The sequence below is a fragment of the Enhydra lutris genome, unplaced genomic scaffold, assembly GCF_002288905.1.
Source record: "Enhydra lutris kenyoni isolate GAN:26980312 unplaced genomic scaffold, ASM228890v2 scaffoldscaffold4, whole genome shotgun sequence".
NCBI classification, from domain to species: Eukaryota; Metazoa; Chordata; class Mammalia; order Carnivora; family Mustelidae; genus Enhydra; species Enhydra lutris.
Window position 1 is genome coordinate 47,759,747 of NW_019154088.1, and position 24,587 is coordinate 47,784,333.

The 24,587-nt window shown below is 35.7% G+C and overlaps 1 protein-coding gene across 1 annotated transcript; it reads right to left on the bottom strand.

Moving 5' to 3' along the window:
- Nucleotides 1-909: 909 nt before the first annotated feature.
- On the bottom strand, nt 910-24,587 carry LOC111161298 (salvador family WW domain containing protein 1). Its single transcript, XM_022524884.1, has 5 exons — nt 24,143-24,587; nt 20,897-21,340; nt 10,879-11,149; nt 7,550-7,693; nt 910-1,490 (listed from the first exon to the last, which is right to left on the bottom strand). The coding sequence occupies exons 1-5, from the start codon at nt 24,234-24,236 to the stop codon at nt 1,289-1,291; spliced, it is 1,155 nt and encodes a 384-aa protein (XP_022380592.1). The 5' UTR covers nt 24,237-24,587; the 3' UTR covers nt 910-1,288.

A 24,587-nucleotide genomic window follows, 5' to 3' on the forward strand; every position in this document is an offset into this window, starting at 1 on the left:
TCCTTTGCTTTTGGACCTTCTGAATGGAAAAACCAGATATTTAGAACACTATGTAAAAAACATGGATTCAAACATGACGCATTTAGTTTCCACAAAAATATATTTAATAAGCTTGTTATATAAAATCAAACATTTAACATTTTCAACATTTTATGAATTCAAATTCACTGATAACTGGGAGTGCTCTGTACTTTCAAAGATCACCTAAACTAAAAATATATTTACATATTTACAATACATGTAAATGTAACTGAAGAGCTACTTCAAATAATGTTGAAATTCACAGAATTCTAGAGATTTATAGGCTAAAAGTGCCATAAATTTTTCTGTCATCAATTGTACTGCACTAATTATGAACAATGTCTTAACTATTAAAAGGAAAGAAAGTGGGAGGGAAATGGTAGGTTTTAAAGTTCTGTGACAAATCCTTAGAAGATAAAAAAAATACATAAAATCAGTTTAATGACCAAGATTTCTTAATGAATCCCTGATTGTCATTTTTGGCAGCTCAACCCAATCTGCTGGGATGGCAGTGTGCCATATGCTGTTGAGAACCCTCCACTGTCTCATTAGAGCCATGCTACTAAATGCTTTAAGAGCCCCGGTCAAAAGTAAGGAAATGACAGCAACTTTTGAGTGCTGTACACAGCTTTCCCATACAAGCTAAGACTTTAGTGCCTACATTTGTTCCTAAAATTTAAAGGCCTTTTATCCTTTCATACCAAAAAATATGTTCTCATTTTAAAGGGGTTCTTTATATTTTGGAAGGGAACCCTATACATTATATACTTACATTTATCACAATTAAGGTCCGAAATCCCATTTTGTGTTTTGAACTGCACAATGGTAACATTTAAACCACCTGATTCCAGGTACTATTCCACATGAAAGCAATACACATCTTTTTTTTTTTTTTTTTTTTAAATACTGCATAGGTTCTCCGTTTTTTAAAGAAAGATACTGCTACTGTACAAGTTTACCAAGTGATGATTTCCTATTTAATATCTGGTTATAATGAGACATTTCTTGCTGCATTTTTCTCCACTGAGAATATTCAAAGCAGTTTCTAATATATAGCATTTAGAAGTGTTTGGTGTGTCGGCTCTTAAAATGATAATAATTTTTTTGCTCAATAAAATATTTTTAATAACAAAATACATGTAAAATTAGAATTTTATAATTTCCAAAAAGCTGCCTTTATTAACCAAAGTATTTGTTTGCAGTTTTTTATCTGAGAAAATATTTTAAAGCCCTTACAAAACTTAAATTTTATTTTTAAAAAATTAACTTAAAAATTCTTGCCATGTTGCTGGGCATACCACTGCTGTCTCTGCTTGCGGTTTTCCAATTCTGTGAGAAGAGCCTGTCTGTAGGCTTCGTACATTTTAACAATCTGTTCCAGTTCTTTCATGAAAAGCAACTTTAGCATTCCCTGGTATGTATCCAGGTCAGCCAGCTGGAAGAGTTCCCACTTCAGAATGTGGTCATATCTGTTTTAAAACATAATCATGCATATGTTCACAACACATACATAAATATGTATCTATAGCAACAAACTGATCTATTTTTATAAAGATCAATTTTATATCTAAACAAACCATAAAGCTTTAATTAAAAATAACTGAGTTGTTAACTTACTTAAATATACTACTTTTTTAGGGAGAGAACTGCAGATACTACTTCATTTCAATTGAAAAAATAATTTATCAATTATTGTACTATTAACATTAGACAACAATGAACACAGATTTCAAACCACTGTGGTTCTATAATTTCAGAAGAATACATATTCTACGCTTATTCATAAGTTCACCTAAAGTTTAACTGTCAGAAAGTTAAGAATACTTTAGACCATATTATCCCCAAAGACAATACACAAAAATGGGCAAAGTCACTTGTGTTATTAGCGTTGACAAAACTTTCCGAGGAATGCTGTTCACTATAGCAGACAAGGAACTAAATAAAAGAGGAATGAACAGGAACCATCATTCATTGGCTCTTTTCCTGAGGTTGAGTATACAGTATTAAAACAAAATCAAGCAGAAAGGGAAGAATAAGTTCTTTTCAAAATGAGAGTGAGTAGACTGTAGAAGTATGTGGGGAAGGACTCATGTTTGCTTGTATTTATATACATCTCAGAAGGCCTTTTAGTCCTCCTTCAATGGTAAGATGATCCCATACTGACAGGGAAGTATGCAACAAAAAGGAATAATTTACACTCTGAACTGAAAGGCCTGAAGACATAACTCTGATCTAATTTTTCCATCTTACAGATCACAAAACTGAATCTAAAGAGGCCATATATTTCTTGCAAAACTGTTTAGTGACCAAAAAATGAAAAGGCAGAGTTATGGACCAAATTACTTCAGTGTAGTAGTTTTGAATGCTGAGATTAAATAAAGAGCTTGAAGGACAGCAGGTCATATACCTGTATGATTTTGAAACTGCCCTTCTCAAATATTACAGATCTAATCAGGAGCTTTGACTGTAAATTCTAGTAAATTTATTTTTAATAGTCATTTATAGTATTTCCTACCCATGACCCTTTGTTTGGTAATTCATTTAACATTTATTCCAAAAGGATCTTCTAATATATTTTTTAAATGTTTTTTAAAAAGGGAAAGAGTAAACAAACAATGAACAGCCAGATTGTGCCTGGCACATTGACTTCTATTTCTGTACAACTTGGGTCCATGTACCCAGAATACCAGGAGCACAATATGCAGGACCACAAGATAAATATATCTTGTTGGATACCAAATTTACCCCCTTAATACTCAAGTGCCACAATCTATTAATAGGTATATTTGGTAGAAAGCTTTATATTCTCTTTAGTGGGAAACTCCAATATAAATTAGAGATGCCATAAGAAGTACTCAATGAGCCTCTATGAAGTAACAGTTTTGTTTCCTAGAACCTCTGCTATTCATGTAGCTTAAGATCTTATTTGTTTGAAACAAGTTCCTTATACCTAGCAAAAAATCTTAATCCTCTAGAGTCAGAATTCCATAGCTAATGGGCATTTCAGCAATGTCAACTGATTCAAAATGCTTAATTTATGCCAGTTGAACTATAAGAAAATTAAAGCTTATTTATCATCTGTGCTTTCCAGCAAGGAAAAAGAGAGAAGATTAATTGGTAAATATCATACTTGTTTTAAGATATGAACATCATTCTGTATAAGCATTCAAGTTTTATAAAAAGGAAAAAAAAAAAAGCTTCAGGCAATTTTCTCACTTCCCAAGCACAGCATTTAGCATCAAAAATAGGATTAAGGGTAGAAGCAAAAAAATCAGAAAATTCGTTGGGACGAAGAAAACACGTTCTAGAAGGGCACAGATGAGAAAAGTCTGAAAGGTACCCATGTGCCTTCCAAAATCTTGCCCCTGCCATTTTTATGGAATTATTTCCCTTCTCACGTAATACTTCCTGATATGCTTGTTTTGTTTTCTTTTTTTAGGAGAAATGTAAAATTCCCATTCTTTTCTTCTTAACTAGACAAATCATCTGATTCCCCAGGTTTAATTTTTAGTCACTTAACATTTAAATATACAGGTAGGGGCGCCTGGATGGCTCAGATGGTTAAGTGTCATCAGACTCTTGATTTGGGCCCAGGTCATGATCTCAGGGTCCTGGGACTGAGCCCTGGTGTTGGGCTACCTGCTCAGTGGGGAGTCTGCTTGTCTCCCTCTCCCTCTGCTCCTCCCACCATGTGCTCACTCTCTCAAATAAATAAATCTTTTTAAAATATATATATACAGGTGGGGGACTTGGGTGGTTCAGCTGGTTAAGCATCTGCCTTCATGATCTCAGGGTGCTGGGACTGAGTACTGCCTAGGGCTCCCTGCTCAGCAGGAAGTCTGCTTCTCCCTCTTCCCTCCCCACCACTCATGTGCTCATGTGCACACTCTAATACATAAAATCTTTAAAATACACATATACAGGTAAATCATTCAGAAAATAGACTATAAACTATTTCAGTAGCCTATGCTTATTGTAGCACTTAAGCTTTTTTTCCTAGGGCAGTATTCTACTTATAAATAGCCCATATATGCAAACATCAATTGCTATAATCCTACAAATAATGTGTTCACACTTCAGTGGATGTGGTCTTTAAGGAGCCAAAGTGCTGCTATTTCCAGCTCCAGCGATCACGATGCAGACTAAGTCCCTTCCCCATGCCTGCCTCCTGTAACAGTGTGCCCACTCTTCCTTTCTGCCTTCACCCAGAACTGGGGTAATGGTGACGCTGCAAGACTGCCAAGCCACAGCAGTAAAATACAATCCATGCCACAGCACTGTTGGGGACTGATGTTGGGGTGTGTGTGTATGAAATAAATATGTTCTTGATGGTCTTTTTCCCGTTGTATACTAACCTTATCATTTATTCTGTAGTTCAGCTTGACTACAGTTTTATGATGCATTACAGACTTTTGTGAGCAGCTTCAGGAACATTAAAATTTAAGCTTTACTTAAATTCATAAACAAAAATTTAGAATATAATCTAAGTCAAGTTTGGAAGTATATGTAAAAAGAGACAGAATTTTAAAATTTTAAAATTTCAGGAACTTAGAAGATTGGCAATTTTTAGCAAAAGGAAAAAACATGCTAGTTTTTTGACTAAAACTTTTCCTTTTGTTAAGTAAATGATTCTTCATTATCTACTTCATAAATAACAGCTCATCCTTTGTTGATAACAATATTAACCATTTCCACCTTTAGAGACAAAAATTTTGGACCAACTAAAAAGCAACACGGACCTAAACCTCTCGTTTTAAGTTTTTAAGCAGTAAAGAAGTACCTGATCTTGTTTCAGTCTAGCTCATTTTGAGAGTCCTGACCTATTTGGGAAAAAAACTAAGTTGCTCATTTCTAAAATTATAAAGCTAGCTCACAGAACCAGAGTGAAAAGGGCTATAATCTTTGGGAGTCTGTTCTTTTCGTAAGCAGCAAGGAATTCCATTTAAGTATGATCTTTTTCCCCAAAAAGGAAAGCTTTTATGTTATTTCTAATGATGATTATAAAGTAGAAAGAATTACCCTCCTCAATCTTACCAACTCCCAGAAATAAGAAAATTTAACAGTTGGGCATATATTGTTCCAGATTTAAGGAAAATGTAAACATACATATTATATATGGCGTAAAATCAGTATATGAACAAAGACTACACATACTGGTAGGTCAAGTGGCATCAAGAGTGAAAGAAGAGATGGAAAATGGGTTTGAAAAGTCCATCTGCTCTCATTCCTTACTCCATTCCCATACTGTATGGATAGGATCAGATAAAGAGGCTGCCGTGGGTTATCCCAGACACCAAACCAAGGTAAATGTCTATGGATAAATGTGTACCTAATTTCAAATAAACTAAAATGAAACTTTTGAAAATCATGGTTTATATCGTAAAAATAATATCTATAATTAAAATCTTTTTAAAAATTAAGTGTCAGGTTTTAAATTTGACTTGGAAAAGAAGAACCAATGCTTTGGGACTAGAACCCTGAAAATGGTTTTGTCTCCACATCAGACCAAAGATTAACAACTGTGAGTTTGCAGACTGAGAAGAATGTTTACATTGGCCAAAAATTAATAAATAATTCATAGTAAATGACCATTAGCTTTATAAGAATGTTAATCTGGCCTAAATAAGTGAATCATAATCAAATAATTATGACACATATCCTTGACGTAACCAACCGTTCAAATTAAAAGCCTGAAAAGAAGCTAATAAAAACAAATGGCTCTAAGCAAGAAAAATAACTTCTAAAATCACTAGGCTAAAGGCATACACATAAGCCACTTTCCCTGCCACTTACACACACTTGGTAAATACATAATATGGTAAAAAAAATTTAGATCAGAGTTGGCTTAACCCCCTTGCAAATTTTGTTTCAATGATCATCCTTTAAAATTATGGAAAAGAGTTACTATTTCAAAAAAGTATATATGAAAGGTTTTACATTCCTTTTTTTAAAAAATATCAAAGATTTAATTTTTTCCCCAAATTCACTGTCCAATCATCTTAAACTATTTAAAACTCTTCTTTGGGCTATTTTATGCTATTAAATTTTATGCTATTTGGTTTCTGAAATACAAAAAAGAAAGAGTAAGGCTACAAAAACCAGGAACTAAATATTACCTTACAAAGTTGTTAAAAGTATATGCAATCATATATGAAATGCCTAGCAAAGTTTAACAAGAATAGCTGCTCAGTATATATTTATTAAATAAGTTATTAATGACAAAAATTAAGAGTATGATCCTTGAAACTGGAGATAAAGGTTCAAAATCTACCACTTAATAGTTGTATTTTCTTAGCAAAGATAGAGCCTCTATTTTTTTTAACCTGTAAAATGGCTTTTGGAAAGATTATATGAGATAACATATGTAAAAAGTTTAGCATCATAAGATACAAACAGGAAGCACTGGATAATCAGTAACTATTTGCTTTCAAAAACTCTTTTCTGAAACCATGGCACTTTGTATATACCAGTATTACTAAGCTTTATCATGTTGGGTTATTGATCTGAGTATTTACTTCTGTTTTCCCAGAAGAGAAAAGTTCTTTGAGGCAGCTTTCATTTATTCATGATTGTATTTCAAGAATAGTGCTTACTATGTCACCCTGTAAATATCCTCAATGAGCCTGGCAAATTCACAGTCATCTTTAAAAACTAGCCCACGTATTTTCTTCTTCAGTGGAGCTTTCCTTGCTCCAGTCATATCATAAGAAGCCCTATTAAGTGCTTATGCAAAAGCACTCACCATGCCATGTGCTTGAAAATGCATGATCACTTAACCCCCATAGCTCAGTAGAGAGGAAAAAAACTTGGATCTAAGTTCAGTGACTTGCTCAAGATCATTCAGTATGCAGGTGATGAAGCCAGAAATCAGACTCCGTTTCCTTCCTGAGTGATCTTGACCACTATTCTATACCTCTACCCCCAAGAATCATCATCATCATCTTTACTAAACTCTCTTAATGTGCAAGGTATTATCATAAAAATACTTTAGATGCACTATTTTACTGAATTCCTAATAACCTTAAGAGTAGGCACTATTCCTACCCCCAATTTACAGAAGACAAAACCAAGTTAAGCACTGCAAGGGGTTACACAGCTAAAAGGTATCCGTGAACTCAAATCATCTCATCCCAGAACTTGCAGCCACTACCTGTATTATTTCAACACCCCTGTGTCCTGCTGCTTCATCTTTGTATCTTGGATTTCCTTGGGTCTGTCCTTTTATCACACGGTATGTATCACTTATTTACAAGTTAATCTCCCCTACGAGGACATAAGCTTCTTATTATATCCCTAATATAACACAGGTCTCCATACAAAGAAAGTGAAGAATCAGTCAATGTTTGCAGAACTTATATTTCTAGTCAATGATTTTCAAACTTTATAAGCTGTGATAAACCTTCCTCAAGTAAAAGAATTTTTAGAAGCCCAATATTAAGAGAAAAAACACAGTGCTATGTGGGTTAAGCAGCCCAGAGACTTTGGTTCCACTTACCCCTCAACAAAACTATGTCATAAATTCACTTACTTCACAGGGGCTCGAGCATAAACCTGAAGCCAGTCAGGAATTTCTGCAGTGTGATATGGATTTGCAGGTACCAGAAGGGACTGATTTCTTTCGGTTTGCTGTGGCTGATATGTGACAGGAGGGGGTTGGTCATACCGAGGTACACTAAAAAAAAAAGAATCAACATTCATCAGGATAAAGACTCTAAATCTAAACAGGAAATTGTAAAGAACAAATAATATTTAAATGTTTTCCAATGTGCCTCTTGCCCAAACTGAACTCCTTCTGCCACCTAAAAAAACACAAAAGTCTGACTTTTTTTTTTAACCACACCATAAGGTGAAGTAAAATACACCTTCTTCTGGAAACTAGTAGGTCACTAGTGATGAATATCAACCCAAACTAAATATTTACAAATTTTTCTTAGGATTTTATTTGAGAGAGAGAGAGAGAGAGAGGACAACTGGGAGGAGGGGAAGAGGGAGAAGGATAAGCAGACTCGCCCCTAAGGAGGGAACCCAAAGTGGGGCTTAATCCCAGAAGCCAGAAATCATGACTTGAGCCAAAGTCAGACACTTAACCAACTGAGCCACACAGGTGCCCAAAATCTTTACATATTTTTAAGAGATTTCTTCTGTGTGGTATTTATTCTTTTCAAGGAACTTAAAAGGAAGCTATACAAAATTTGGAGCTAATTATTACCTTTATACTGGGGCTTATAACTTAAATAATAATTTTCAGTAATAACTAGTAATTAGCTGTAAATTTATACTGGAAAGGTTGACAGTTTCCTTTAAAATGAGAATGGATGCTTTTTTCCTCCAGTAGGCTGAAAAGGGGCTTTGGAGTATGTAGTACACTGGGAATGAGAACTGTGATTGAATTATCCACATTAACTATTTTCTGCTTTTACCAACTTATGAGAGCATATGTGAGAGTTGAGTTAGAGTTGACTAGAACCTATTTTAAATCACAGAGACTTAAAAAGAAAAAAACAGGCCATGCTTTCAATTAGTTCTAATAGCCCAACCGGTGGGACAGAGAGACTATCAAGAGGAGGAGGCAGTTATACGGGAAAAATGCTAAGGAAAAAAGCACTGAACCACTTGAAGCTTAAAGACTGAAGTTTGGAAGGCCAAATGATCTATTCCAGAACAGGAGACAAAACCGGAAGAGCCTGCTCCAAACATCAATATTTATGTGTGTATCAGAAAAGGTCACTGCAATACTAAACTAGGATTAAAATAATTGTTAGGCTGTGATTAACAATTTAAAGATCAATGTCCAGATGGCACTGCAATTTTACACTTCTCTCTCCTTTCATAAGTAAGTACTAAGTAGGTACAAAGTGAAATATCCTTTGACAGTACTACTCAGGGGTGGGAAAAGAACTGAGGCTTTGAAGTCAGGCCTAAGATTTTTAACCTCAGTTCGGCTACTTCACAAGTTATATGAATGTGGGCAAAACTGCTTCACTTCTCTAAGCTTCAGACTTATTTGTAAAATTGGAATAAATTCATACCAAAGATGATTCTTCTCAACAATAAATGAGCTAGTAAGTCAAGTGTTCTGTACAAGGATTAGCATAATAGAGACAATCAAAAATAGTTATTAATACTATCTATGTGAGTTTAAGAAAGATGTTTGTTCTCTCCGGTTTAATGTCTACAGAGTTGGTAAGAGTAGCAAATTGTGAAAACGCCTTGTAAACTATAACAATTCTATAATAATGTAAGGTTACTAATGATAAACAGAAAAGTCAGCTCAATATACTCTCAAATCTGGTTGTCTGGACCACAAAGTCTTCTGCCACCTGGTGATAGCAATCTGTAATCATGTTTAGTTTTGTTTTTTTTTTTTCTTTTTGCATTTTCCATCATTCTTTGTCAGCAAACACCTGGCTCACTCCCACTATGTACCTGCCTGTGTGTTGGATGCTGGGACACAGCAGGGTAAGTGAAATTCAACCCTGCCCTTGATGGGAACTGTGATCAGGTCAGAGGAGGACTCTAAATTACTCCCAGGTCACAGGCCTGAAATTGGAGGCCAGCAGTTTGCCTGAAATGGTTTAGAGAGTAGGCAAAGAGACCAGAGCCCAACACAGGCAGAGAAGTTGGTCTGGCTCTTTTGAAGTGGTGACAAGTTCAGCTGTTCAATTAACACTGACTGAATATCACTAAATGGAATCACTGGGAAAAGAAACTTTTCCAAGTTGAATGAATAAATCCAAATATGTAAAATGACACAATAGGGGCACCTGGGTGGCTCAGTGGGTTAAAGCCTCCGCCTTGGCTCAGGTCATGATCCCAGGGTCCTGGGATCGAGCCCCGCATTGGGCTCTCTGCTTGGCAGCGAGCCTGCTTCCCTTCCTCTCTGCCTGCCTCTCTGCCTACTTGTGATCTCTGTCAAATAAATAGTAAATAAAATCTTAAAAAATAAATAAATAAAATGACACAATAATGATAAAGCTTAGTTTTCTAGGTGGTAATATTAAAGTGTATTTTCATAACAATTTTAATGGTTTTAAAAAATGCAGAAGTCTACTATAACTGAAGATCATATTATGCTAAATGATACTATGCTAAATGATGATCAACATGCTGATGATATTCTACCCATTTTAAATCTTATGGCTCAGAGGTAGTTAACAGGAATTTATTTGTAATTTCATGACTAAGCTGGTACTAGTTTTTTTATGTACTTGAAAATCCTGTGTATTTTACATTTACGTATACAGCACACCGCAATTTGGATTAACCACCTTTCAAGTGCTCAATAGCTACACATGACAACTGGCTACAATATTCACAGGGCTAAAAATCTGGACATACTGAGACCTACTGATAAGCCCAAAGGATCACTGGTTACATTTATTGAACACATCTGGGATATTTTGTACAGTTCCAATTTTCACCTTCTTGCCTAGCAACGGTAAGAAACAGAACATTAAAAGTCAGAAATTGAATAAAACAGAAAGATGCTATAATTCAGAAGTATGTTTTGACAAATTAGGAGGGAGGTCTGTATTATTTATAGAAATTTAAATGGAAAGAGAGGTTTTAATTATTTCAATTTCTGGGTATCTACAATAAAAAACATTCTGGTATATTAAAACAGAATCTGATCATACGAAAACTGATTGTGTTTTTGAGGTTGTTTTAAAAAGTTTTTTTTAATTATTACCAAAATGTATTTACCAAATCATTACTAAATACAAATTCAAAGAAAAATGTCATAAGCCTTCAAATATCAAACTTTAGGGTGCCTTTCTCTTGGATGAAAATATGAGCTCAAAATCTAACATTAGACAATCTCAAAACAAAAAGTTGAAAATAAAATTGATACTATACCTAGGAGCACAGGGATGCCTATATTGAGCTTTCTTATTTGTGTGATCTACATAATAGGTTCCGAATTCTGATGACTCAACTCGCTCCCATCCTGGAGGAAGTCCTTCTCGCTCAAGAGGATGGCTCCAATGAGTTGTATTTGTGTTGTGATCTATGTAATATTTTCTCCCTCTCATTGTCCAGTCCACAGACCAGCCAGGAGGAAGAGGTAAATCTTCAGAACCATGGTTAGTTAAATTTCCTAAAGATGTAGCAGCAACTCTCCCAATACCTGAGGAGAAAGATAGAAAAAGAAGAACTAGAACAATTATTCAAAGCTAAAAATTATGGTATCTGTGAAACAGTCACAAAATTAACTATCCTAATTATATTCTTCTGTTAAAATTCATGATTTTATAAGTAAGAATTTTCATAAAACTAGCCAGTATTACTAAAATTTAATTACAGAAAGAAGGAGGAACAAGACTCCCTCTCTGAAATTAGTTTTGGTTGATGCCTCTATCACGAGGCTACACAAACATTTAACTATTAGCAAAGCTACTAAATATGTATACTGCTTAAAGATAAGTGAAGAAAATAAAATTTCACCACATTCAAGATTTAAGATTTGACATTTCACCTAAAACTGAAAAAAAAAATAAAATAAAAAAATAAAAACCAACTTGTAAAACTGTCCAGTTTATAATTTAAATATAATCTAGCTGTCCCCGAGAATCATTAAGTAACTTTATCAGGGATGCAACATATAAGGTTAACATACAAAAATCAATTAAGTATTTGCATACTAACAACTGGAAACAAATTATACCACTTATTATAGCTCCAAAAAATCAAATACTTACATATAAATAAAACAAAATATGGAAAACAAATTATGTACAGAATCTGTATGCTGAAAACTATAAAACAATGATGAAAGAATTAAAAGAACCTACCATGTTAATGGATTGGAAGATTCAACATAGTTAAGATGCCAATTCTTCCTGAAATGACCTTTAAGTTTAAGATAATTCCAATCAAAATTCTAGCAGGAGTTTATAGGTATAGACAGAAACAGTTGGGCTCTAAAATGTATATGGAAAGGCAGAACTAGAGAAGCCAAAACATTTTTAAAGATAAGAATAAAGTTGGAGGATTCATGCTGCCTGATTTTTTAAAGTAATTTCTATGCACAACATGGGGCACAAACTCATGATCCCAAGATCAAGAGTCACGTGGTCTACCAATTGAGCCAGCCAGGTGCCCCTCGTACTACATGATTTTTAAGACTTACTATAAAGATAGAAGTTATCAAGACAATATGGTATTGGCAAAAGGACAGACAGATCAATCGAACAAAGAATCCTAAAATAGACCTACACATACACAATCAATAGATTTTTAACAAAGGTAAAAAGGCAATTCTATAGAGAAAGGGTAGTTTTCTAACAAATGATGTTGGAACAATTGGACATCCATACGCCAAAAAAAATTAATCACAATCTATACCTTCCACCTTCTATAAAAATGAACTTAAGATGGATCATATACCTAAATGTGAAACATAAAAACTATAAACCTTTTAAAAGAAAAAGGAGGGTAAGTTTTCGTGACCTTTCATTAGGCAGAGCTCTTAACCATGATGCTGAAAGTGTAAGCCATGAAACAAATATTGAATTGGACTTTGTCATAATTAAAAATGTTTGCTCTATGAAAGACATTATTATTTTTTTTTAAAGATTTTATTTATTTATTTGACAGAGAGATCACAAGTAGGCAGGGAGGCAGGCAGAGAGAGAGAGAGGGGAAGCAGGCTCCCTGCCAAGCTGAGAGCCTGATGCGGGGCTTGATCTCAGGACCCTGAGAGCATGACCTCAGCTGAAGGCAGAGGCTTAACCCTCTGAGCCACCCAGGCACCCCTATGAAAGACATTATTAAGAGAAAGAAAATCAAGCTACAGACTGGGAGAAAATATTTCCAAGTTACATATTAGACAAAGGAGTTTAATCTAGAATTCATAAAGAACTCTCAAAACACTAGGAAAGTATTTTAAATGGGCAAAAGATGTGAACAGGCACTTCAAAGAAGATATTTAGATGGTAAATGAGTAGAAAAAGATGCTCAAATCATATCAACCATCAGGGACACTGCTAATTAAAAAACCCCTATAAATTAAAACCACAATGAGAGGATAATACACATCTATGAGAATGGCCAAAAAAGAAAAAAAAAAAAAAAAATCTAACAACACAAGTTGTGATGAGGAGGATATGGAGCAACTGAAACTCTCATACACTGCTGGTGGAAATGCAAAATACTTCAGCTACTCTGGAAAACACTTCAGCAAGGTCTTACCAAGTTAAATATGTTTTCCATACGATGCAGCAATTCTATTCCCAAATATTTAACCTAGACAAATGAAAATGCATCTTCACACAAAAGCCTGTATGGGGATGTTTATAGTGTTGAAAAAGGAAACAACCCACATGTCCTTCAAGAAAATGAGTAAACTAGTACAATCATACAGTGGAATCTACTGTAAAAAGGAACTAAATATCGATACATGGATAACAACATGGATAACCTCAGAGGCATTACACTGAGTGAAAGGAGCCAGCCTCAAATGACTGTAAATTGTATGATTCCGTTGATATGAAACTACTGCAAAGGCAAAACAACTAGGACAGAAAATTATGGTTGCCAGGAATTTGGGGCAGGGTGAAAAGACTAAGCAACTGTCATAAACCAAAGAACACTTACTACACAAAGGGACAACAATGATGTAATTTTTAGGAGTGAATGAAATGTCCTATAAACTGTCTAGGCATTACATCAATATAGATAGATAGAGATATATATCAAAATTCATAGAACCCTGTACCTTAAAAAAAAAACTTTAAGTTTACTGTATGCTATTTGGGGGAGGGCGGGAGGGAGAATAACCTGGCTGCATTGTTTTATTCTCACATAAGAATAGTAATTGTGTGTGTGTATAACTAATCACCCCAAATTCCAAGATTCATTTAGCTTATGTCCATAGGTTAGTGGGTTAAGCCTCTGCCTTCAGCTCAGGTCATGATTTCAGAGTCCTGGGATCGAGCCCTGCATCGGGCTCTCTGCTCAGCAGGGAGCCTGCTTTCCCCTCTCTCTCTGCCTGCTGCTCTGCCTACTTGTGATCTCTCTGTCAGATGAATAAATAAAATCTTAAAAAAAAAAAAGACTAAGCAACTGTCATAGACAAAGGACACTAAGGAGAAATGACAACTGCATGCAATGTAGTACTTACTCTGATTGGATCCTGGAACAGAAAACTGACATTAATGAAAAAACTGGCGAAATCCAAATAAACCTTGGAGTTAATAAAACATTCTTGACTTCAGAAACACTAAAAATAAAAAACCACTGTTTACCTTTGGAGGTAGCTAGAGTGCCAATTCATCATCTTAAAAACTAGTAATAAAGAGAAAGATTTAGTATTTATCCTTTCTTATATGAACAGCAACCACATAATTGATGAGAGATAGTTCTTCATTATAGAAGTCCAACTAATAGAGAAGAGATGACAGAAATTAGAGTATCACCCTCTGTAACACCTAATAAAATACTGGATCTAGCCAATGATCATTAATGGTTATCAAATCAACAGGTAAAAAGGCCGATGGAAAACTTCATGATGAATGAACTGTGCTGATATCTGATCCCATCATCAATTTTAGGATCAAAAAGAGAAATTAGTCACTATGTGTCTCTGGAACTGATGCAGCAGAATGTATACATCATCATCTATGAACTATTTTAGCAAAAAGAAAAATGCAAGAAAGAAAATAAACACAATCACAGTATTATTTGAAAAGAAAGGCATATACTTCTAAAACATATGGGAACTATAGAAAAAACAAAGCTAACAAGCCTTTTGGTGAAACTGACCTTGGCTTCTGTCAAACTGCAACTGAAGGCTTACTTAATAAGTGTAGCTTAAGCAATTTCTGTACTTAAAGAAAAAATGTTTAAACAAAAAAGAAATAAGCCAATGTACTAAAGACATGTACATAGCAAATAACTTTAAAATCACATTTTAAAGCATGCAATGGCTTTATATTTTCTCATACTTCCATCATTAGAAATGTTGTACTACTGGCCATAACATAGAAATTTTTAAAAAAGTTAAAGTCAATTCATTGTACTCGTACTGACTTATTCAAAAGAACCATAAATTTTTTGCCCAACAGAAGTCCCCCTGGAAATATACAAACAGATTTCTAAATACAACATTTTTAAAAATAAAAACTCTTGGGCGCCTGGGTGGCTCAGTGAGTTAGGCCTCTGCCTTTAGCTCAAGTCATGATCTCAGGGTCCTGGGATCGAGGCCCACACTGGGCTCTCTGCTTAGTGGGGAGCCTGCTTCCCCACCCCTCTCTCTGCCTGTCTCTATGCCTACCTGTGATCTCTGTCAAATAAATAAATAAAATCTTAAAAAAAAAAAAACTCTTATAGTAAAAAATAAAAAGGTACAAACTTAGAGATTATTAAAGTTGTGACAGTTTTATTAATCTGCTTAGAAAGTTCAAACTTCCATATACTGAACTTGCCTAAATCTAGAAACACATACACCTCTCCATTTAAACAGTATTAGGTACCAAACACCAAATTTAAACTACGACAAAATGTGAAATTCATATTTAGAGGAAATACAAAGACCTCTTTGTAGAAACTCTTATTTTTCAGAATTAAACCTCAACAATTTGATATGGGCGCAAAGATATCCTCAAAGTTCTTAACAGGCTCATCAGCTTTACCAATGCCATGTAAAACCATGACTCCTAACTTTTCCATGATACGCTCCACCTTCACTTTCCGAAAGTGCCATGTACACTAATTTTTTAAAACTATTTGGGATAATTTTATAAAACCTATTGAAAGGAGGATGTGCAATACAAAAAAATTAAAAATGAGATTTAAAACGAAACATGCCTAGTAATAAAATAGGTCTAGAAGACAGGAAAAATAAAACTCCATCAAGCTCTAACACGAGACCTCTGCTCTAAGTTCAGCCAGAAAGTTGAAATTTCAACAGCCAAACATGTCAAATCTGGAAAAAGCAGAGAAGAGCACATAACGCTCTTATAAAAGGCATGAACACTAACAGTTATGAATGTCTCCTCTGACCTGCCCCTTTTCCAAATGTATTATTTCATATTCAAAAGAGCCCTATAGGTAATACTATCACTACCAATTTACAAATGAGGAAACAATTCAAGTAAGTTATTTCCAAAATCATAGAATTGGTATACAAGTGACAAAATTATTACTAACAAAGTAATCAAATTACTAACAAAGATCAACTGTAATTCTTCAAAGAAAAGTATAACTGTCACTAATAAAAGAAAAAACAAGTTACCAATTTTGAATTCAATCAGTGGAAAAATTTAGGAACCTGTTTCTAGATACAAGGGAAAAAATTAGTTTTCCATTTTTTCAATTAGTTCCAGAAAAGAATGAGTGGAATTCATAATGCTCAAAATAACTTCCATTTGTAGGGATTAACTGCACAAACACCTCCCATTTATATAAAGTAAGGCATTCATAACTAAATACATTATTTCCCAAACACAACGATAAAGTATTATTTTGTCTTTCCACCAAGACTACTAGAAATGTCTCTGAAGAATTTAATCTCATACAATTAGGCAGATATCTGTGAAACCTATGCCTATAAAGCTCAAAAATTCTGGTTGACTAATTTTGTAGTTGTTACAGAGAATAAAATGGAATCTGGAACTCTAATGAAGGTCCACAAGCTTCAGGGTAATAAATGCTAAACACTATAGCCCATGTTACAATTAAGATGTTGATAAAGAGGTCTAAAGAGATCTACCTTTTCTCCTCCTCTGCAAAATAATATTACAAATAAAGTTGTGTCCCTAAAGATTATTAACCCCTTCTCAAAAATGATTCTGAGTTCCTTAAATAATTATGCATTTCCTGGAGTAAACATTACTTCCATGTTTTTGTAAAGGCTGACACTTTTCAGCTTGATTTTGGTAACTTGATTTCTTTAGTCATCTTTAAAAATCAAAGGTTTAAAAGTCCATTACTTAAAACTGTATAGAACTAAATTACTCAAATGCAAAACAAAGGAATTCATTCTGCCTTTAGTATTCCAACTGAAGACTTCCTGTTAACAGCCAAATTCCTTCCTTTGGCACATAGAATAGGTGCCTGCCCAATACACTGGCCAAAACGTTAAAGGTCAGATTTCACAGCTAAACCTAAAACTCGCTAGGCCCTGAAACCCCCTGAAATATTATATAAACTGTTTGGTAATGATTTAATGCAAGTGGTATATCCTCCCAGTCTATGTAACTGGCAGGATATACCACTTGCATTAAATCATTACCAAACTATTTCTTTCATATATTCTTAATGTTTACTACCTTAGTAACAATAATCAAAATTTAAAAGTTGTGAAAATAAATCTATGGCACATCTTTACCCTCTCACAGATTTACTTTCTCCTTCTCATTCCCTGTAATTCCTTGAATTCTCTTCAGCATTAATCTTGAAAATATGGTAAGTTTCAAATTTTTTCAAGATGAATTCAAGAAACTTCCAGCTATTGTTTCATATTGAGATTTTTTTTCCTTCTGGAAAAGACAGCTGAAAGGCTTTTCTGCTTGGTTAGTTATTGGTTATTAATCCTTCCCTGACATTTAACGGATTCCTTCAAAGAACTGTTTTTTTCTAAAAGGTAAAACATTAAATCTTATGCTCTGATGTAATTCTATTAAGTGAAATTTCTCAAGCATATTACCACTCTAATAAATACAAATCTTTCTTTAAAATGACTTTTAAATTTGAAAAAGTATCCAATTAACTTGTATTTTATTTATCCCTAACTCATGATTGGAAAGTTTTGAAGTCTGTCACTAAACTTATAAAAAGTGTCAGACTGCCTCTAAGAGAGGATCGGTAGGAATTTAGTTCTAGCAGTATTTCCTCAATGATACTTTGTGAACCAGAATTTTTAAAACAATATTTTAACTTGGCATTATTAATTCCTCATACTTTCATTTAGGCAGAAAAGTGTTATGAGTTATCAGTGATACCTGAAATATAAATATACATGATAAAAGTAAGTGTGAAGAACAATCTGTATTTATGGTAAGCTGTGTTAAGCTTTTATTCCTGCTACTCATCAGCCACCAAAACTGTCTGAAGACTCCAGACTTGAAATCTCTGGATTCATTCACTTAGTCAACCATTTACGCAGCCAAATGTCTATGCTAATCCTATCTGAATCTTCTCTCTTCCTTATCTCTCATTTCCCATTTGAGGCCAAGTCCCATCAATACAGATGTGTCCCACTTCTCTTTCTAAATGTTTGCAGCCTTAGTTGGGTCCTCATTAACATTTAAAATAATAACCACCAAATATGCACCAAATGGAAGATTATTAAGTCAATGGAATGCATAAGTAGCATATAACATTAAGAAACTCATTCAAGTAAAGAGCAGGGATATAAAACTGTACAGAGTATAATAACAATGTAAAAAAAAGGCCATTAGAAAGATGAAGGAAATAACTGAAATACAATGAATCTCTGGCCTGATGGGCACTTTCCCTTAACTTTTCTGTTTTTTGCAAATTTTCTACAGCAAGCAGTTATTACTCTAAAAAATGATTTTTAAAAACTTACTGTTTTGGTGGGTCAACAAATCATTTCTGAGGTAAAACTACTTAATATTATAAATAGCCAAAATAAACACCAAAGTATGCAACTGTTTAATCTCTTAACCTAGACACTCTTTAAAAACAAAAAGGCTCTGGGGTGCCTGGCTGGCTCAGTCCGTGGAGCATGTGACTCTTGATCTCAGCATTATGAGTTTGAGCCCCACTCCATGGAGATTACTTAAGGAAAAAAAAAACTTAAAAAAAAAAAAAAAAAAGACACTCATCCATGCTCATTTCTCTATGCCTAGAAAAACCTTTCCTCTTTTATGACCCAAAGAGATTCCAATGTCAGCTTTCACAAAATAAGCTGCTTTTACCAACTATTCTCCATTATTCCTCAATTTTCAAAACTTGTGATTTACTTCTCCATAATTTTCATTTTCCCCTTAAAAGCATCATAGACTTGCCCTTTCCTCTCCAATACCACTGGTACCCAAAGTCATCTTTTCTCTAGCAATCTATCCTGAGTACAACCAGTAATCTTTAAATACTGCTTTCATAAAATGACTTGTCTTTGAAATCTGCAATGGCTTCTGTTTGACTCCAAACTGTTTAAATCCTTCAGGTTGTTGCTGGACCACAAATCTCCACTCTACCTCATATCTTCTTTCTTCATATTAGTAGAACTACATAGTTCCTTCGATTTACACGTTCACTCTGTTTTCATTGGCCTATTCCAAATTCCTCATTTAAATGCCTTTTCTCTGCCCCATTAATCTAAAGTCCAAGCTCAAAGCAAGTCCTACCTCTTTCACGAATCATTCTTAAATATTCCAGCCTACCCTGATCTCTCCTCTGACTCCCTATTGCACTTACCGTCAATACCAGTGTTCTGTGATTATTGTGCATATATTGGTTTTGTTCCCCAAATAAGATACCAGAAAGCAGACGCCAAGAATGTCAGAGAAAATGCTAAACACATAAATGATTAATACTAAATGAATAAGGGGGTGCCTGGGTGGCTCAGTGAGTTAGGCCCTAGGTCAGGACACGATGGGCATGGAGCCTACTTAAGATTCTCTCTCCCTCTTCCTCTGCCCCCTACCCCCACCAAATACTCAATGAATGTTTTCTACACTCCTGCTCCAAACTGTTTATTTGTTTGTTGTTGTTTTGAGAGAGGGAGGGAGGGAGAAAAAGAGAAACTTAAGCAGGCTCCACAGCCAGCATGGAGCCTGATGCTGGGCTTGATCTCCTGACCCTGAGATCCTGACCCAAACCAAAACACTTTGAGCAACCCACAGGCTCCTCCAAACTGTTTTTAAGGCACCTTGTTTTAAGTTTCATGGGTTAAAAAGCAAATGTCTCATGTATTTATTCTTATCCTGCCAAGATTTAAAGCCTGCAACTTAACCAGGAAAAAAACAATTAGATAAAAAAGTTTAATTTTCAGCTTGCTTCAGTTTATCTAGTGTAATCCAATACTCTGGGAATAAAGTAGAACTGTCCATTTCTCCTATCTCTTCTGCTCCTTATACAAGTATTCCCAAGTTAGCAAATATGGCAAACAGATTTTAAAAAATTATATGGCCAGGGGCGCCTGGGTGGCTCAGTGGGTTGAGGCCTCTGCCTTCGGCTCGGGTTGTGATCCCAGGGTCCTGGGATCCAGCCCCTCGCCGGGCTGTCTGCTCAGCGGGGAGTCTGCTTCCTCCTCTCTCTCTCTGCCTGCCTCTCTGCCTACTTGTGATCTCTATCTGTCAAATAAATAAATAAAATCTTTTAAGAAAAAATAAAATATAAATAATAAATAAAATTGTATGGCTAATATTTTTATTACTAAAAGAACAAAAGGACAGACTTCCATTTGAGTCTTTTTGACCAACCTGGGAAGTAATTACTGACCTAGGCAAATAGTTTTGTTAAGAGAAACAGTGTAGGCTGTAGCTGAGGAATGATGCAGTTGCCCCATGGTATTTTTTGCCATGCCCAATTCTTCCTATCCACCTTTCCTTTCTCTGGTATAAGTCTAGGTTCTTTGAAACCCTAACCTTCCCATCTTACCAAACCTAAACCTAGATTCAATCCAACTGTAGACATTAAATTCTCTGGGTTTTCAAGGTTAACAGTCTAGATAACCTTTGGGTGAATACTAAATTTTTATAAAATGAGTTAATAAAATAAATGGGCACAAAATTCTTTCACTCAGCAAAGATTACTAATTATTTGTAAGCTGGCTTAACAAAACCGGCAAAATGGAAAAGTATTTTTCTGGGAGTGTGTGTGTGGTTCCCAAGAAAATCCAGAAAAAAAGCACCTTTTTAATTGTTAATAAATCTAAACTAAGGTAGGATTTGTAATTTTAGGTTACCTGAAGCATGTCTCCCCTGATTCTGTGGCATTCTTTGGAAGAGATCATGGTTGTATTCATAATATCTATAGTCTTCATGTGCACGATCTCCAAGTGGGCGCCTTCTCTGACCATCAAAATAATTATCTGAATAATAATATCGGGAACCAGAGTCTCCATTTTCAACAGCAAAATTAACTTCTGTTAAAAATGACTGAGAAGAGCCATACTCCCTAGGGACATCTGCTAGACTCCGGGCAAGATAAGAAGGTGCAGACAATCTGTTGCTTTCTCTTCTCATTATTTCATGAGGTGTTCTTTGAATTGGAGTTCTAAGAAAACTCTGGTTTCTTGAAACTATTCCATCTCCAGAAGCTGAAAAGGCATTAGGACTTGAATCTGGCAGACAGATATCAGTTCGTCTTGGAATTGTTGGACCATGCCGAATAAATGAAGGCATGAGATCTACAATAAAATAAAACAAAGAGTAAAATGACCACTTCAGTAAGTAATAATTACCTTTTTCAAAAGTTGTTCATTTATATCTATTACCCCCAAATGCAAAATTTCAATGGACTTGAGCAAACACAATTTAAAATTCTAATTTATGATAGTACCTGGGTATTTTAAAATTAAGGCTAATTAATACCTTCCCATGGCAAATGATTTTATAATTTGCATGAATGTGGTATGTGTAAACTCAGTCAAAATCAAACGTATTCTGCATAACACCATATATAACATGATGAAATGTCAGTAAGCTTAATTATGGTTAATGAAATACTCATGAATAAATGTGTAAAAATAAGAAACAACCTAACAAAATTAAGATTATTTTGTTTTGCTGATTTCACTTCATTTTTAAAATTCCCAAAAATCCTTTTACAAGTAAACACAATTTCAAATATAAAATAGAACACAATGCTATTCCCAAACATGTAAAAGTGGATTCCTTTAAAAAGACTTTAAAATAATCTGGTTTCCCCTCAGAATTATGTAATACCAGTACATAATCAAATGCTGGAAAGTAAAAAAACTTAGGTATGAAAATTAAAAAATAAAAAAATCTCATTTCAAAGAGGCACACAGATGTACAATCAGTTCAAAAAATGCCAAACCTGAAACTACGGCTCCCTTAAGAACAAGTAATTATAATTCAAAACAGAAGATAACAGTAGAACAATGGCCTTCAGGATATAGTACTTCTGAATACAGAACTTAAGCGGCTTAGACATGCCAGGTTACAAAGCAAATAACTTCGTAACATGAAAAAAATTAGATTTGGAAACTTTTATTCATTTATTAAGTACACAATATTAGACAGCACTGATATTAATAAGGTTCAAAAGCTAACTCGAGACAGAAATTAATAAGAATAAATTTATTAATAAGAATAAATTAATAAGAAATAAATTTGCTTTGAAGTATGGCTTACATGGGGTGCCTGGGTGGCTCAGTCAGTTAAGCATGGGACTCTTGGTTTTGGCTCAGGTCATGATCTCACAGGCTGTGAGATCAAGCTCCACCATGGGCTCTGTGCTCACCAGGGAGGCTGCTTGAGATTCTCTCTCCCCCTTCCCTCTGCCTCTACCCCAACATGAGCTCACTGGCACTCGCTCTCTCCGTCTCAAATAAATAAGTAAGTAAATAAATAAGTCTTTAAAAAAAATAATAAACTATAGCTAACATATTTCATGATTTTAAGTAATGTTTAATAAAGTTTATTTGCAGCAAACTGCAAGCTATCATAAATTTAGCTGAAAACCTAAGAGCATATGTAATTGAAAAATAAGCTTATAAAAAAAGGTATTAAAAAAATCAATTCTCAGGGGGCACCTGAGTGGCTCAGGTGCCTCTGACTCCTAAGTTCAGTCCTGATCTCAGAGTCCTGAGATCTCCGGTCAGCACTTGGCAGAGTCTGTTGCTCTCCCTCTCCCGCCACCCCTCCCCCTTGCTTGGGCTCACTCTCCCTCTCTCAAATAAATAAATAAATCTTTTAAAAAAAGAAATCAACTTTCAGGGGGTGCGTGGCTGGCTCAGTGGGAAGAACGAGGGGCTAATGATCTCAGGGTCGTGAGTTCGAGTCCCACACTGGGTGTAGAGATTACTTAAATAAACTTAAAAAATAAAAATTAATTTTCTAATTACTGATGTACCCGCTGATCTATCTTGTTGTTCTATAAGAAAGCACTGAACATACAAGGATAAATCTCTAAGGCTGATGATGCAGTTATTATTTAAAAAACATGCTCTCAACACCTTTCTGTGTGATCCTGGGTAAATACTAGGAACCTCTATGAACAGCTTTCCCAATTACAGAATGAAGTAACGCTTAAGTCACAAGGTTTGTAGGAGCTTCCAAGAAGGGCACATACACAAAGTGCCCACTATGCAGTATGAACATCTAAATATTAGTTCCTTACCTCAAAAATGTTCTGAACACACAAGCAAGAATTAAAAATTCAAAAGATTCAGCTGAGAAAGCAGAATCAAATGCTTAAACTGAAAAGTGTGGCGGGGGGAAGCAGCGAGAAACTATTAAAGTTAAAAAAAAAAAAAAACCAAAAACTTTTTTGGCAATTTCTCCTTAAGTACGATAGAAATTTTTGCGTACTTCGCTTTTTTTTTTTTTTTTTTTGGAGTCCGGGAAGGAAGATGGTATTTGAAGCAATTCTCACTTAAACACCCAAACACACATGATTTTCGCTTTTCTAAGATCTGAGACTGTTGATGAGGCTTTGGAGAGCGGCCACAAAAGGGACGGTCAACTGTCACCTCCTTACGTCTACAATCATCAGCAAAAGGGCTAAGGAATTCTACCCGAGTTCGCACAACTTCCTGCACAGACGGGTGACACCCGAAATGTTTGCAAACACAAGGCATATCTCTAAGTATCTAGAAGAGGAAGAAGCGGGCCCCAGTCAAATCACTTTCACCCCTTGTAGCATCAGGGAATCAGCAATTTAAGAGTTTCCGAAAGAACCTCTTCTAGTAATCAAAATGAAATAACACTCCGCCCCGGGGGGAGGAGAACGGGAAAGTTTGTTATTTTCAGGGAGGCCCACGGGGGAAGGACTACTCTAAGTTTCTTACGCTTCATCGGCTTTCAAACAATGACCACCACTTCGGGCACAATACAATTTTAGAAAACAGTATTTCACAGACACCAACAGGAAAAAAAAAAAGCCGCGGGGAGCCGCGTCGCGCGCCCGCCAGGCTCCCGCAGCCGCTCGGGCCAGGTGTGGGTACGCCCCGCCCGACACTCACTCCGAAGCAGAGGCGACGTCTCTTTCTTCACGTACTTGCCCTGCACCTCCGCGGGCTTGGACACTTCGTTTTTGGTTTTCTTTCGGGACAGCATCCTTGTCGACGAGGCCCCAGGCCGCGTTAAGCAGCCTCCTTAGGGCTCCGCGAAGGGCGCCGGCCGGCCCCGCCGCCACCTCCGCCGGCGCCGCCGCCTCCTTCCCTCCCGAGCCGCCGCCGCCGCCGCCGCCTCCTCCTCTCCGCAGCCCGGGGACGCCCGCAGGGACTGCTGCATGTTCGGGGCGCTAAGCGCGCCGGCCACAGCTCAGTCGCTTGTCAGTTCCTTCCCGGAAAGCTACTCGCTCCACGATGCTGCCCGAGAACTCCGTGAGCTGAGGCCAGAAACGCCCGGCCAGGGCCATGGTCTGCCGAGGACCGCCTAGTAACCGCTACCGCCGCCGCCGCCGCC

Bases quoted from the DNA above. Each gene is read 5' to 3' on its own strand.
- LOC111161298 (XM_022524884.1), bottom strand. From the start codon at position 24,236: ATGCTGTCCCGAAAGAAAACCAAAAACGAAGTGTCCAAGCCCGCGGAG. The intron at 21,341-24,142 runs GTGAGTGTCGGG...ATTTTATTGTAG, and splicing joins GACGTCGCCTCTGCTTCGGA to ATCTCATGCCTTCATTTATT. The intron at 11,150-20,896 runs GTAACCTAAAAT...CTTTCTCCTCAG, and splicing joins TCAGGGGAGACATGCTTCAG to GTATTGGGAGAGTTGCTGCT.